The sequence below is a fragment of the Ictalurus punctatus genome, chromosome 24, assembly GCF_001660625.3.
Source record: "Ictalurus punctatus breed USDA103 chromosome 24, Coco_2.0, whole genome shotgun sequence".
Taxonomy (NCBI): Eukaryota; Metazoa; Chordata; class Actinopteri; order Siluriformes; family Ictaluridae; genus Ictalurus; species Ictalurus punctatus.
The window spans coordinates 4,916,557-4,929,999 of NC_030439.2; the positions used below are offsets into that span (position 1 = coordinate 4,916,557).

At 39.3% G+C, this 13,443-nt stretch overlaps 1 protein-coding gene across 2 annotated transcripts in view; it reads left to right on the top strand.

Annotated features, from left to right (window-relative positions):
* cap2 (cyclase associated actin cytoskeleton regulatory protein 2) overlaps positions 1–13,334 on the top strand; it is a 32,736-nt gene extending 19,402 nt beyond the window's left edge. For both annotated transcript variants that reach the window (XM_017454708.3, XM_047150377.2), the window contains 7 exons: positions 515–620; positions 5,688–5,865; positions 8,402–8,574; positions 8,778–8,901; positions 9,030–9,112; positions 10,816–10,959; positions 11,075–13,334. In XM_017454708.3, coding sequence (XP_017310197.1) covers positions 515–620; positions 5,688–5,865; positions 8,402–8,574; positions 8,778–8,901; positions 9,030–9,112; positions 10,816–10,959; positions 11,075–11,158 — 892 coding nt within the window. In that variant the 3' untranslated portion in view covers positions 11,159–13,334. The remainder of the gene's footprint in view (positions 1–514; positions 621–5,687; positions 5,866–8,401; positions 8,575–8,777; positions 8,902–9,029; positions 9,113–10,815; positions 10,960–11,074) is intronic.
* Positions 13,335–13,443: the final 109 nt, after the last annotated feature.

The window sequence follows — 13,443 nt, forward strand, 5'->3', positions numbered from 1 at the left end:
CTCAAAAGTATTTGGACAAACTAACAATCATAAAATATATGAGGATTATTTTTAATACTTGGATGCAAATCGTTTGCGGTCAGTGGCTGCCTAAAATCTTGAACTCATGGACATCACTAAATGCTGAGTTTCCTGCCTTGAGATGCTTTGCCAGGCCTTCACTGCGGCCGCTTTCAGTCCACTGTCGTCAGTCAAATCCATTGTGGTGGTGTGCAGACGCAAAATGACACAAATTGTGTCGCTGTCCAGATACTTATGGACATGAGTGTAAATGAAAAAGACCCCAAAATATCTAAAATAAAAACTAAGAAAACCAAGAAACTTGAAGTTAAGAAGTAATATAAAAATCAAAATCATAATTAAAAAAAAAAAATCAAAAATGTAATAAAACCGGTGTCAGACCATCAATGCGGGAAAAATACAAACAATAATGAAACCAAGTAGCGTACTAAAAGCCTTAAATCCTGAATCGACTTTGTAAGAGTAATCTGCGTATTTCTTGGTCCGGCTGTAGTGACCCTTGCCATGTGGAGTGGGTTCGATCCTACCTGAGTATCTGGACTGAAATGCAGGCCTTTATTAAACAGTACTACACCACTGGACTCGTCTGGAGCAAGACTGTGAGTAGGGATTTCACTTTCAAACTTGAAAAAAAAAGTCTGTCAGATGATTAGTGTGTTCATCTTGCTGTTATCTTGTAGCAGGGTGTTTCAAGTGAGGATTAGTTCAAACCCTGAAATACAGGAAAGGACATTTTTTCCATTTTTAGTCATGAAGCGACTGCTTCAGTGAGCATAGAGCTGATCTGGGCCGTGATAACCATCCGGTTGTAGGGATATCTCCCAAAAAAAGATGCCCACATCTGGTAATGCTTGTCTCCAGGGGTTTTCATTTCACCTCCCATTCTCGTTCTACCTCCCAGTTACATTGGATCCGGTTTTATTAGCTACTCTGTTCATTCAGAGTTTGCCCTAAAAAGGCTGCAGGAAACTTTTAAGCAGATTATGGCTCGGTTTAGGTTTTCACGCGTGTTCATTTGAAATGCTGTCTTAAATGATCAGAAAACACGGAGCAAATAAATCTAAAGACAGCTTACAGCTTACAACTGATATCGCCTGGACATATCATTCCAGAAAACGTATATCTACAATAAAGAGACATTTGATTGTATTTGATTTAATCACCGTGTGTGCGTGTGTGTGTGTGTGTGTGAGGGATTGAGGGATTTAAAAAAATAAATAAATAAATCCCAAACACTGACAGTGTGCAGCTGCTTTCCTGCTACACATTAAGTGCAATTCACATTTATTTCTGTTTTCACTTTCCTCTTTTCAGTTGGGTGGTTGAGTACGCATGTGATTGTTGAAAACACGTGAAACGTGCTTAGCTGAGCAAACGCTGCACAAAATAGGCTAGAAGACTCAGGTAATATTCTGATTGGTAAATGGTAAATGGCGCACTCATATAGCGCTTTTATCCAAACACTGTGTCTCATTCACCCATTCACACACACACACACACACACTCACACACGAATGGTAGCAGAGCTGCCATGATTGCCTAAACGTTTAGAAATTGGCATCTGACAGCTAAGTATAATGAGTCTTGTAATTGGCTAGCATTGTTGGATCTGCTGTTGAAGTGACATCACGTTGCTTTTTCCATATTCGGCGAACAGGCTACTGACGCAACCTGATCACAATTGGCCAGTGGAGAGGCATTCGAGGCACATGAATATACCGTGTATGAACAACTATCCGTCTTAGCTGACCACGTGTGATCGGATCACCCGAGACGAAGGTTAAAGTGCACCTATTATGGTTCTTCAAGTATTATCTTCTATGTAGTGTGTTATAGAGCTGTTTGTGAATGTAAAAAGTCTGCAAAGTTTGAAAAATCAAAGCGCACGACCAACGGAGTTATCGACTCTCAAATGAAGGAATCGATTCTGAACAGCTGAATCGAGTCGTTAGTGATTCCAGACTTTACTTCCTGTACTGACCTACGTAGGTTTGTAACAAAAAGCCCCGCCTCTAGTCTTCATCGGCTGCTCGCTGACAGACGGAGCTGAAACTCGTTATGCTAGTGGGCGTTTCCTTTTCGACACACGCTGCCAGCGGTAGACCAATCACAACAGACTGGGACATCTGTCCAATCAGAGCAGAGTATGCTCTCTGAAAGGAGGAGTTTGGAACGAATCATTGAACGAGTCGTTTGTGACACTGGGGGGGAAAAGGTAATGCTGCAGTTTAAATTATGAGCACATTAAAGTGTTTTTGATCTTGGATGCATGTAAATCTATTGTATGAGACCTTTAAAACAAAATTAGGCGCATTTCAAAACCATAATAAGTGCGCTTTAATACTGAGTCTGAACGGGGTCTTTGAGTGTTTGTCTCTGGTTGTCATCTGTGATGAGATATGAAGGAGGTGTGCATGTGTTTTGGGGGGTTAATAAGTTTATCTGTGTGTGTGTGTGTGTGTGGTTGGAAACCTGAGAACGCGCAGTAGCTGTGTGTGTGTCAGCTGTCCCTCTTGCTGTGAAGGGTTAGAGTGTGATGGAGTGTGTGCTGCGGACAGGTGGCTCTCAGGGTCTCTTTGAAAGGGTTTTTACCAAAGAAATATCTCCAACAAAAGCCCAGTGTGTGTTTAGATCACCACCTGTTCACATGCATACGCCTTGGGTAATTTAAACTCTCTTCTCGTATTATTATCAACACTTTCATGTAATCAATTACTGTATGTTTGCAGGCTACAGTGCATTCACATAAACTCTTTAATCCTTCACCTGTACTGTAACCTTGATACTGTTAAGTTTTGACCTTTAGGCGTGATAGGTTAAGGTTCAGCCGCTGAACCCATGCTGAACCTGCACATCAGCACAACCATGTGGAGTGACAGCAGCGTGTGAGGTTGTTTATGTTGGAGAGAAAAGACGTGTGTGTAGCAGTTGTTGTGGTGTATGCGTTGAAGAGGGGATTGTGTGCAACTGTCAATGGCAGCTGTGCTGACACAGAAAAAAGGCTTAAGTGTGCCTCATTGAACACGGTAAGCAACTGCCTCACGTTCATCTGCTGTCTGTACATTAAAGGCAAAATTCATCATGTTCCAGATGAATATTTTTAGGGTCCTTGTCTTCAAGGTTGTCATTTATCATATACTGAAAACAAGGGAATATGTGGTCGGTCAGGTTTAAGAGAAAATATTTATGTATAGTTACATATTTAGTTTCTCATCGAATTGGGATATATATATATTTTTTTTGCGTATACTAAACTTAATTTAAACAAGTATCTAATGTACTAGAATTATGTCGAGTGAGTATGATCAGTTCACGTATTATTGTTAGCATGTTTGCCACACACCTCATGGGTTGGAGGTTCGGTTCTTGCCTCTGCCCTATGTACGCGGAGTTTGCATGTTCTCAGTGTTTCGGGGTGTTTCCTCCGGGTACTCCGGTTTCCTTCCCCCGGTCCAAAGACATGCGTTGTAGGCTGTTTGCCATTTCCAAATTGTCTGTAGAGTGTGTGTGTGTGTGTGTGTGTGCGATTGTACCCTGCGTTTGGTTGACCCCCCCATCCAGTAGGTCTCCCGCCTTGTGCCCCTGGGATAGCCTCCAGGCTCCTCGGGACCCTGTGTAGGATAAACGGTATGGAAAATGGATGGATGGAATCTAGTGTTGGCACTGACAGGAAGAAGTTACTATAGTATAAATTTAAGGTGATTAAAGTGTTCAAGTGTGGCGTAATAGCGCAGCAGATAACGCTGCTGTCTCACACAACCAGTGGCCTGGGTTTGATCCTGGGCTTTGGTGAGTGCGTGGAGTTAGATTTAGATTTTATTCCAGGGCTTTGAATACACATGATCAGATTGTACGAAAACACATTGTGTTAATGCACCTCAGTTTATTTACACGGAACCAATGAACACATTTGAATTATGTTAATTTCGGTGAATTTTTTTTTCAGTATATCTTTTTCCACACCGAGTTTTTAAAAAACTTTCTATGTTTATTTTTCAAAGATCATTAACTATATTAGATTAATGAAGAAAACAAGGGACTGTGTAAAGAGTAAAAACCTTGAGTCTATTTTACTTCTATTACAAAACATTAAGGCTTAAGCATAAATGAGTGTCTTTAAATGTTCCAGACTTTCTAGATCTTGTGTGTGTGTGTGTGTGTGTGTTTATATATATATATATATATATATATATATATATATATATATATATATATATATATATATATATATAGTGGTAGATCTTGGGGGGAAATGTGACTTTTGAATCCCTGGCCATTTTAAAGTTGCTTAGTCTGAACAGAACAAATAGGACCATTGTTTCTGCTACTGATTTATTTAATACATTAAAAAACAAAATGAAGATTTACTATCCAACAAATTATAACTGAGTAGAGGGTGGCATGTTGGTGCAGTGGATAGCATTGTTGCCTTGCAGCTCCAGGGTTCTGGGTTAAATCCCAAACTTGAGTTACTGTCTGTGTGGAGTTTCACATTCCCCCCGTGTCCCTGTGGGTTTCCTCCTGGTTCTCCAGTTTCTTCCATATATGCCAATAGGTGCTCACTCTAAATTGCTCCTACCTGTGAAAAAGTATTTGAATACGTGTGTGTATGGTGTCATATGATGGGCTGGTATCTTGTCCAGGGCGTATTCCCACCTCGCAACCAGTGCTCCTGTGATAGGCTCTGGGTCCACCACCATCCTGTTCAGGATAAAGTGGTTACTGAAGACGAATGTTTGTGTATCCATGTTTGGAAAGTTGTCTTTTGTCCCCAAACATCTCAAAAACGCAGCAAAAACAGCTTCAAAAATGACACGATGGCCCCAATAGAATAAAACCTCGACAAAAAGAAATATACATAAATACAAAGGATAAGCCAAAATGTTCATATTAATTAAACCTTGTATTACTTAATTTTTTATTTTTTAAAAAAAGCAAAACTTTTTTTTTTTTTTTAAATACAGTGTTTCATGCCAAAATATTACACAAAACTTTTATAGTATAGTAGTTATAATACAAATAGAAATAAAGGGAACCCAAAATACATTTACTTGACAACATATTTATTATTAGACCATTATTTCAGCTATTATGATACATTATTATGAGACATAATAGTTTTTGATTTTTTTTTTTGTCATTTAGACATTGTGACCCATACAGATAGATAGATAGATAGATAGATAGATAGATAGATCACTTTATTAATCTAGAAAGAATACGAGATTGGCTGCAAATTGAACTACTAATACTTATAAATACATTTGAAAGTAACATCTGTAAGTATAGCAGTGATATTACTCATGAATAGTATTCATAGTACTCATGATAATATTACTCATGGCAGGTGTGTGAGTTTCACATTTAGGTCAGAGGTACGATCCAAAGTGTCGCCTTGTACGCCACCTACAGGACTGTCAACATGTAGCAGGTGCACCTTTTGTGCCAGGGCGATTTCTAAAGCGTACTCCCTTTTATCACGTGTTTCACTGTTTTTACAGCCACAAACCCAACATGTTTAGAATGCTTTACTGAGCCTGTAGGCATCATATTGATTAGTGTACAAGTTACAGCTAGAGAATAAAGAAAAATCCAGAAAACACCCAGTTCTGAAGATATTCCCTAACCCTAGTTCTCAGTAACTAACTGCTGCAGTGTTTTTACAGGGTCCTGTAGCTCCTTCATCCCTGTTCACAGCTGAACCTGCTACTCCCTGCCCTCCTCCTCCTCCTCCTCCTCCTCCTCCACCTCCGTTCACAGACGAAGATCCAAAGCTTGACAACGGTGCGGCTCAGCGTTCAGCTCTGTTCACCCAGCTCAACCAGGGAGAGGCCATTACTAAAGGTGTGCAGGAGAAGACCTTTTTTCACGTGTTAAGTTTGAGTATATGTACAAATCTATCAGCAACGGAATGCTTGCATTTCAAATAGTGTGTACATGTGGTTTAATAATGTACACTGCCATTCATCCTACTTTATCCCTCAAACAATTTGCTTGGTATAATGTGCAAAATAATTAAGACATGTGTAAATGAGTTAAACTTCAAGAGCCAAAACAACTGGCTGTGTTTGTAATACAACTTACAGTCCGCTCTGAAACTATTGGAACGGCGAGGCCAATTCATTTGTTTGTGCTATACACCAAAGGCATTTGGGTTTTAGATCAAAAGATGGCTATGAGATGAGAGTTTAGGATTTCAGCTTTTAGTTCCTGGGGTTTACATCTAAATGTATATTTGGGCTGTTGTTTTGGGGTTGTTCTTCACAGCTCTCACAATGTTTCTGTCATCAGCTGTTGTTGTTTTTCTCGGCCGACTGATTCAATACCTGTTGCAGAGTACACCAGTGGTTTAAAAATTTTAAATTGTTGTATAAGCTATGCCCAATGTTTGTGCAGTGCCTCTGGTAGATCTTCAAAATGGCTTCCTTTTCTCCCATAGACAGCTCTCTGATCTTCATGTTGGCTTGTCCTTTTTAACTTCAAATGCAGTCTTCACAGGTGAATCTGAAAGCTAAAACCAAGAGTACATATTACGAGCTATTTATTGTTTAAACAATCTGTGTAACAGGGTAACAAGAAACACCCGTCAGTCACATGTTCCAATATTTGTGCTCGCCTACAAATTGGGTGGTCTGATACAAAATGTGCTACGTTCTACGTAATTTAGCACATCTGCATACCAGGAAATAAAAACTGAAACAAGTCAGTTGGCCTTGCTGTTCATTATACATTTATGTATCTGATATTCATATTGTCCTATCAGCAATGAAGATGCTAGACCAGGGAAGCTTTGGGGGAAAAAAAAAACTCGCTCTTTTAGTGGCAGCTCACACTTACGGCACAGTAACAGGCCAGGCAGTTAGAAACCGCGAGCACAAAAGAACATGCCGAAAAAACACAAATAAGCACAATACACTAGCATAATACACTAAATCCAACAGAACGACATTTACATTAAACGAGGATGGCACAGAGAATCACGGTTACGTGAATTGGCGCTCACTACAACAGCGCAGCGATGCTGCAATATACACACGGTACGGTGCAAAAGTTCATTGCCCGCTCCGATCACAACAGACTGGGACATCTGACCAATCAGATCAGAGTATGCTCTCTGAAAGGAGGAGTTTAGAACGAATCCTTTAGAACGAATCATTTAACGAGTCGTTTGTGACACTGGGAGGAAAAAGTAACGAAATGAAATGTTTCTACGTTTTAAAAAATACCGTAAAGAGCAGTAAACAGTAATAAATGTAACAAAGGCAATATTTGGTGTGATCACCGTTTGCTTTAAAAAAAAAAAATAGTAGTCTCAGGTAGAATTAGTGAAGTTTTATAAGGAAATGAGCTGTAAGTGTTATTGAGCATCTTGCAGAACCAGACACGGTTCTTCTGGAGACTTTGACTGTCTCACACGCTTCTTATTTCTGCAGAAAAACCCAGCAGCCTTCATTGTGTGTTTAATCTGAAAAGTGTCTCTTACCACGTAATCTGCCGCTTTCTTTACTGACGTACAAACATTTTTCTGTAACATTTGCTTTTGTGCTGGAAAACTAATGTTTGGGAATCTAAAATGTTTCTTTGCACTGACTCCATAATGTAGAAGTCTTAAATAAAAATCTATAACAAAAGTTTGTACGAAAAAAAAAATAGGGTGGCTAAAACTTTCGCACGGTACTGTGTGTATACTGTATGTACATCATGCAATAATATTCTGTATTCTAAATAAAGAATAAAACATTATGGCGCATTCTGTTATAGCAAGCATTAGCATTACCACCCAAAAGTTGATGATTTTCCTATAACAGCATTATATATAATAATATATATAATATATTAGGATGTAATCAGCCAGTCATGTGGCAGCAGTGCAATGCAAAATATCATGCAGATACAGGTTAAGAGCTCCGGGTCATGTTCACATCAAATATCGGAATAACGAACTAATGTGATCTCTGTGATGTCTTGTGCATGCGGAGATGCTTTTCTGCTCAGCACGGTTGTAAAGAGTGATTATATGAGTTACTATATCATTCCCGGCAGCTCGAACCAGTCTGGTCATTCTCCTCAGACCTCTCTTATCAACAAGGCGTTTCCACCCACATGACCGTCTCTCTCTCGGTGTTTTTTTGTTTGTTTGTTTGTTCGTTTTCACACCATCCTGTGTAAACACTAGAGAGGCTGTTGTGTGTGAAAATCCCATGAGATCAGCAGTTTCTGAAGTCCTCAAAGAGAGATCACACTTTTTTCATTCTGTTGTATGACGTGAACACGACCTGAAGCTCTTGACCTGTATCTGCTTGATGTTTTCTTTTTTGCGCCACGTGATTGGCACGCATTAAAATAAAATGTCCTTCGATGGAGTTGTGTTGTCTTTTAGGATTGAAGCATGTGTGTGATGAGCAGAAGACCCATAAGAACCCTGCTCTTCGCTCTCAGGGTGGGACAAGCCAGGCTTCTCCTACGAAAGGCAGAGCTCCCAGCTCTTCTACTCCCACACCAGCTAAGAAAAGATCTCCTGTCCTGGAGCTGGAGGGGAAGAAATGGAGGGTGGTAAGTCCGGTTTGCCTTTCGGCAGAAATATTCGTAAGATGGACTGGTTAAGTGGAGGTTGCAAAAGAATTCAAACTTCTAGATGGTGTTAGTGATCGATATTTAATTTAGTCAACAACGTACTCACCTGGAGCTTCCAGTGATTATTTCAAATTCTTCTGTCAACATATTAGCTGATGTGTTTGTGTGCGTCTGGTCTTCAGGAGCATCAGGAACAGGTGCATGATCTGGTAATAGAGGAAACAGAGCTGAAACAGGTGGTCTATATCTTCAGCTGCAGCAACTCCACACTTCAGATTAAAGGCAAAGTCAACTCCATCATAGTGGGTGAGTGAAGCTCTTTTACATGACTCTTTTCCAGTTACTCCCATTCAATACCCCCCATTTCCCTGAATGTGGACGCGGATGTCTCACACTGTTTGTCTTTGAACTTTCATTTATTTCTGCGCATGTAGACAACTGCAAGAAGCTTGGCCTTGTGTTTGAGAATGTGGTTGGCATTTTTGAAATCATCAACTCCAGAGACATCCAGCTCCAGGTCAGAATAAGCACCAGTTTTTAAGTATGACACTTCAGCTAGGTCTTTACAGCTCAATATATAGTACTCAGTACTCAGAAAGTATTCACATAAGACCCATTCATTTTTTTTCTCATTTTGTAAAATCCACAATGAGACAGGAATTCAAAAACAGATTTGAATAGATTTCTTTTGTATGTATTCAAGCTGTACATCCAGTCGATGCATGCTTGGAAGCGATTACAGTCTTCTCCCATTCAAAACCATTCAAGGTCTGTCAGGTTGGATAGGGAGCGTTGATATACCACGAATTTTAGATCTCTCCAGAGATGTTCATTCTGTGTCCTCGGCTCTGGCTGGGCTGCTCGAGTAAAGTCACTCTTGTTGCGTTGCCTTGGCTGTGTGTTTCTGGTCGTTGTCGTATTGAGAGGTGACACCTCAGCCCAATCTGAGGATCTGAGCGTGCTTGAGCAGGTTTGCTTCCAGGATGTCTGTGTACACTCTGATTCAGTCATCTTTCCCTGGATCCATATATATGCCTTTCAGTCAAACATTCCCAAAGCATGATGCTGCCACCACCATGCTTCAGCATGAGGATTAATTTCCCCAAATGATGAATGGTACATCTTTTCTTCCTCATGTAACGTTTGCCATTCAGGCTAATCAGATCACATAGTCTTATTTCTCATGGCACTAAGTGCTTTTATTTTTTTTTTAAAAGTTGAGGAGTGGCTCAAATTTGTCCACTCAATCATAAGGACCTGATTGGTTGAGTGCTGTAGAAATCTTGCGGGTTCTTCCATCTCTACTGAAAAACTGAAAAGTCCTATCAGAGAGACCGTCAGGTTCTTGGTCACCTTCCTGACTTCCTGTTTGCTCAGTTTGGCTGGACAGCCAGCACTAAGTAGTGTCTCACTGTTTTTGAGCTTCTTTGATTTGAGACCAATAGGAAGCCAATGAGTTCTTCATGGCCTTGAAAGCTGTACGGATTTTTCAGTTCCCTTCGCCAGATACGTGATTTGACACGGTCCTGTTTGAAAGGGCTACAGACATTTCCTTTGACCCCTTGGCTTTACTTTTTTGAGATGCATTGACAGTTGCGAGGCTTTATATAGACAGAGGTGTATCTTTATTAATCACGTCTAATCAAATGAATTCACCAAAGGTGAACTTTACTCAAGTTGGAGAATCATTATAAGGCTTAGCGAGAACTGACTGCACCTGAGCTCACTTTTGAGTGTCACAGCAAAAGTTTATATACATATACATATATATATATATATATATATTCAGTTTGATATATTTTAGATATATTTTTTTTGTGTGTTTATGAAAAAATTGTGAAAATCTCAGCTCCTGAGTGTCACAACAGAAAGGCGTTCGCCCGATCATCCACAGATCGTAAGCTCAAATCCTGATGATGTTGCAGCCATCCACGGCCAGGACAAATCTAAATTGGCTGTGCTCTCAGGGAGGGAGGGGGCATCCAGTTTCTACTCTGTTCATGAGAAAATTAATAAATAAAACTGTGAAAATCTGACTAGGCCTTGTATTATGGTTTATATTGTGCAGCTTGATGAGGACAAAGGGTTATGTAAGATTGCAACATAACAAAATAAGGAAAAAAGTAGAAGAATACTTTCTGAATACACTGTACACAAAGTCATCTGGTAGCATTGCTAAGAACAACATCTGAATACAGAATATGATTGTCTTTCATGTAGGTGTTGGGAAAAGTGCCCACCATTTCCATCAACAAGACCGAGGGATGCCAGGTCTACCTGAGTAAGGAGTCTCTCAACTGTGAAATTATCAGTGCCAAGAGTTCAGAAATGAACATTCTGGTTCCTCAGGAAGATGATGATTATGTGAGTGAACTCTTTTTAATAATCAGTTTCACTTTTCCGCTTCTTTTTCATGTTTGGAGTGAATCAGCCACGCAGCTTTCGAATGAAATACCGGTTCTACTTTCTCTATTAACAGAGAGAGTTTCCTGTGCCGGAGCAGTTTAAGACCGTTTGGGACGGGTCCAAGCTGGTGACAGAGCCGACTGAGATGGCTGGCTGATTGACAGCTTCATTTTCATTTCCACATCTCTGCTGGTTACTAATACCTGTATCTCTCACTGTACTCTTAGCACACAACCTTTTAGACCCAGATTCGTCTTGTACTTGAATGATAGTTAGTGACAATTCTGCATTAAAAAGGCTATTTAGTGTAAGAATAAACCAATCTAGTCTACATGCTAGAAATTTAAACACAATCATGATAAAGGTTCAGATTTAACCACAATAATAAACAATAGCTGTGGTGTGTTTTTTTTTTTTTTTTTTTTTTAACCTTTTCCTTTTACCATTGTCAAGATTTTGTAATGATAAATTTGATTAACCTAGTTCAAGACATCTTCCCAGACTAAAAGTCAAGATCTATTCAGATTATTCTAGAAATACACTCCATGGTGATAATGAAGAAAAACTATTTGTTAGAAAGGCACTTTCATGCATCAGTCCTCTCCATTGTGCTTCTCTGCTACATGCATTTCTAAACCCGTTTTCCGTTTTAATAAGAAGCGTGAGATTTTAAAGTGCACCTATTATGGTTTTTCCGATATTCCCTTTCATGTAGTGTGTTCTAGAGCTGTTGGTGAATGTAAAAACATCTGCAAAGTTTCACAAATCAAAGCGCACGACAAACGGAGTTATTGACTCCCAAAAGAAGGAACCGATTCTGATTCCAGACGTTACTTCCTGCACAAACCTATGAAGGTTTGTAACAAAAAGCCCCGCCTCTGATCTTCATTGCCCGCTCCGATCACAACAGACTGGGACGTCTGACCAATCAGATCAGAGTATGCTCTCTGAAAGGAAGAGTTTAGAACGAATCCTTTAGAACGAATCATTTAACGAGTCGTTTGTGACACTGGGAGGAAAAAGTAAATGCTGCAAGTTTAATTACGAGCACACGTAAGTGTTTTCCGACCTCGGATGCATGTAAATCTATCGTATGAGACGTTTAAAACAAAATTGGGCACGTTTCAAAACCCTAATAGGTGCGCAGTAAATCTCAAGACTTTTTTTCGACTCAGATTGAGACCAGGGTAAGAAATAAGACGGAATGTAAACTGAGAAACTGGCACTTTGTGTGCAAATGTGTGCCTCAAGGATGACTTTTTTTTTTTATATATATATCTGTTTTTTTAATTTAGTGATTTTGTTATGTATAATCTACCATGTATTTTGTTTATTTTTAGGCATCGGCCAGCACAGTGTGTTTCATACAACGGTATGCTGTATAATGTATAATGTTAACCTGTGCCATCATGGTCATACACTGAAATAACATATACCAACCATGTAATAACCAACACTACATAATATATATATATATATATAGAATATGAGTAAACTCCAGTAGCTCAGCTCACCGCAGATATTTTTCTCTTGTTGATATTGTCTGCATATTGTTTATCCCCCTGTCTTCCTGTGTGAAGTACAGCGTTTAAGAGTCCTCGAAGGTTTACATTTATTTCTTTGGCCGACACTTTCATCCATAGCGACGTATACAATCCGCACACACAGTTGAGCAGTTGAGGATAAAAGCACAACAGAGGATCTCTAACCGTCTGGGGATTTCAACTCGTATTAAGGGTCACAAAGTGACGTTAATTATATTACCTCTTGATTTCAACAGGAAAGTTTTGGAAAGTCCTATATGGCTATTGGAAGAAATCTTAGTAGCACACAGTATTTTAAAGCCACATCATTTTTTTTTTAAAAAAAGATTGTTTTTCTTTGTTAATAGGGGCATTCCATCTTCGTCTTGTATTGTATCTGAAATCCTCCATGATCATTATTTTCAAATGATGATCCCCCATGTTTTCCTCATAATAAGCTGATAGTGTATACAGCAGACTGTCATTTACAATCACAATACATAAACACACCCAAGAGGTTTGTTTAAAAGAAAAAACTAAGGGAAATCATTTTGTCTTCACCAGTATGAATGTAGCGTTCTTTTAGGCGTGGATTACCGAACCTGTAGAACTTTTACTGCTCAGCTTTAATAAGGGAAATGTACACAACCGTATGTCACAACCTAAGTGTACTAGTTATAAACAACTAATCTGAAACATATTATGTATGTTATGGTATAATCACCACTCTGATAAACTCTAGTGTTCAGAGAAAGAACAACGTATATTTTCACACTAGCCGTACAAATAAAACCTAACAGATCTCTGAAAGTTTTCTCAGCACTTTTCTTTTGTGTTCACTAAAGCATTTGTTTTATTACATTTGGACAAACCCAGCGACGTCCAGAGCACAACAAATGTCTCGGAACAGCAAGTAGTC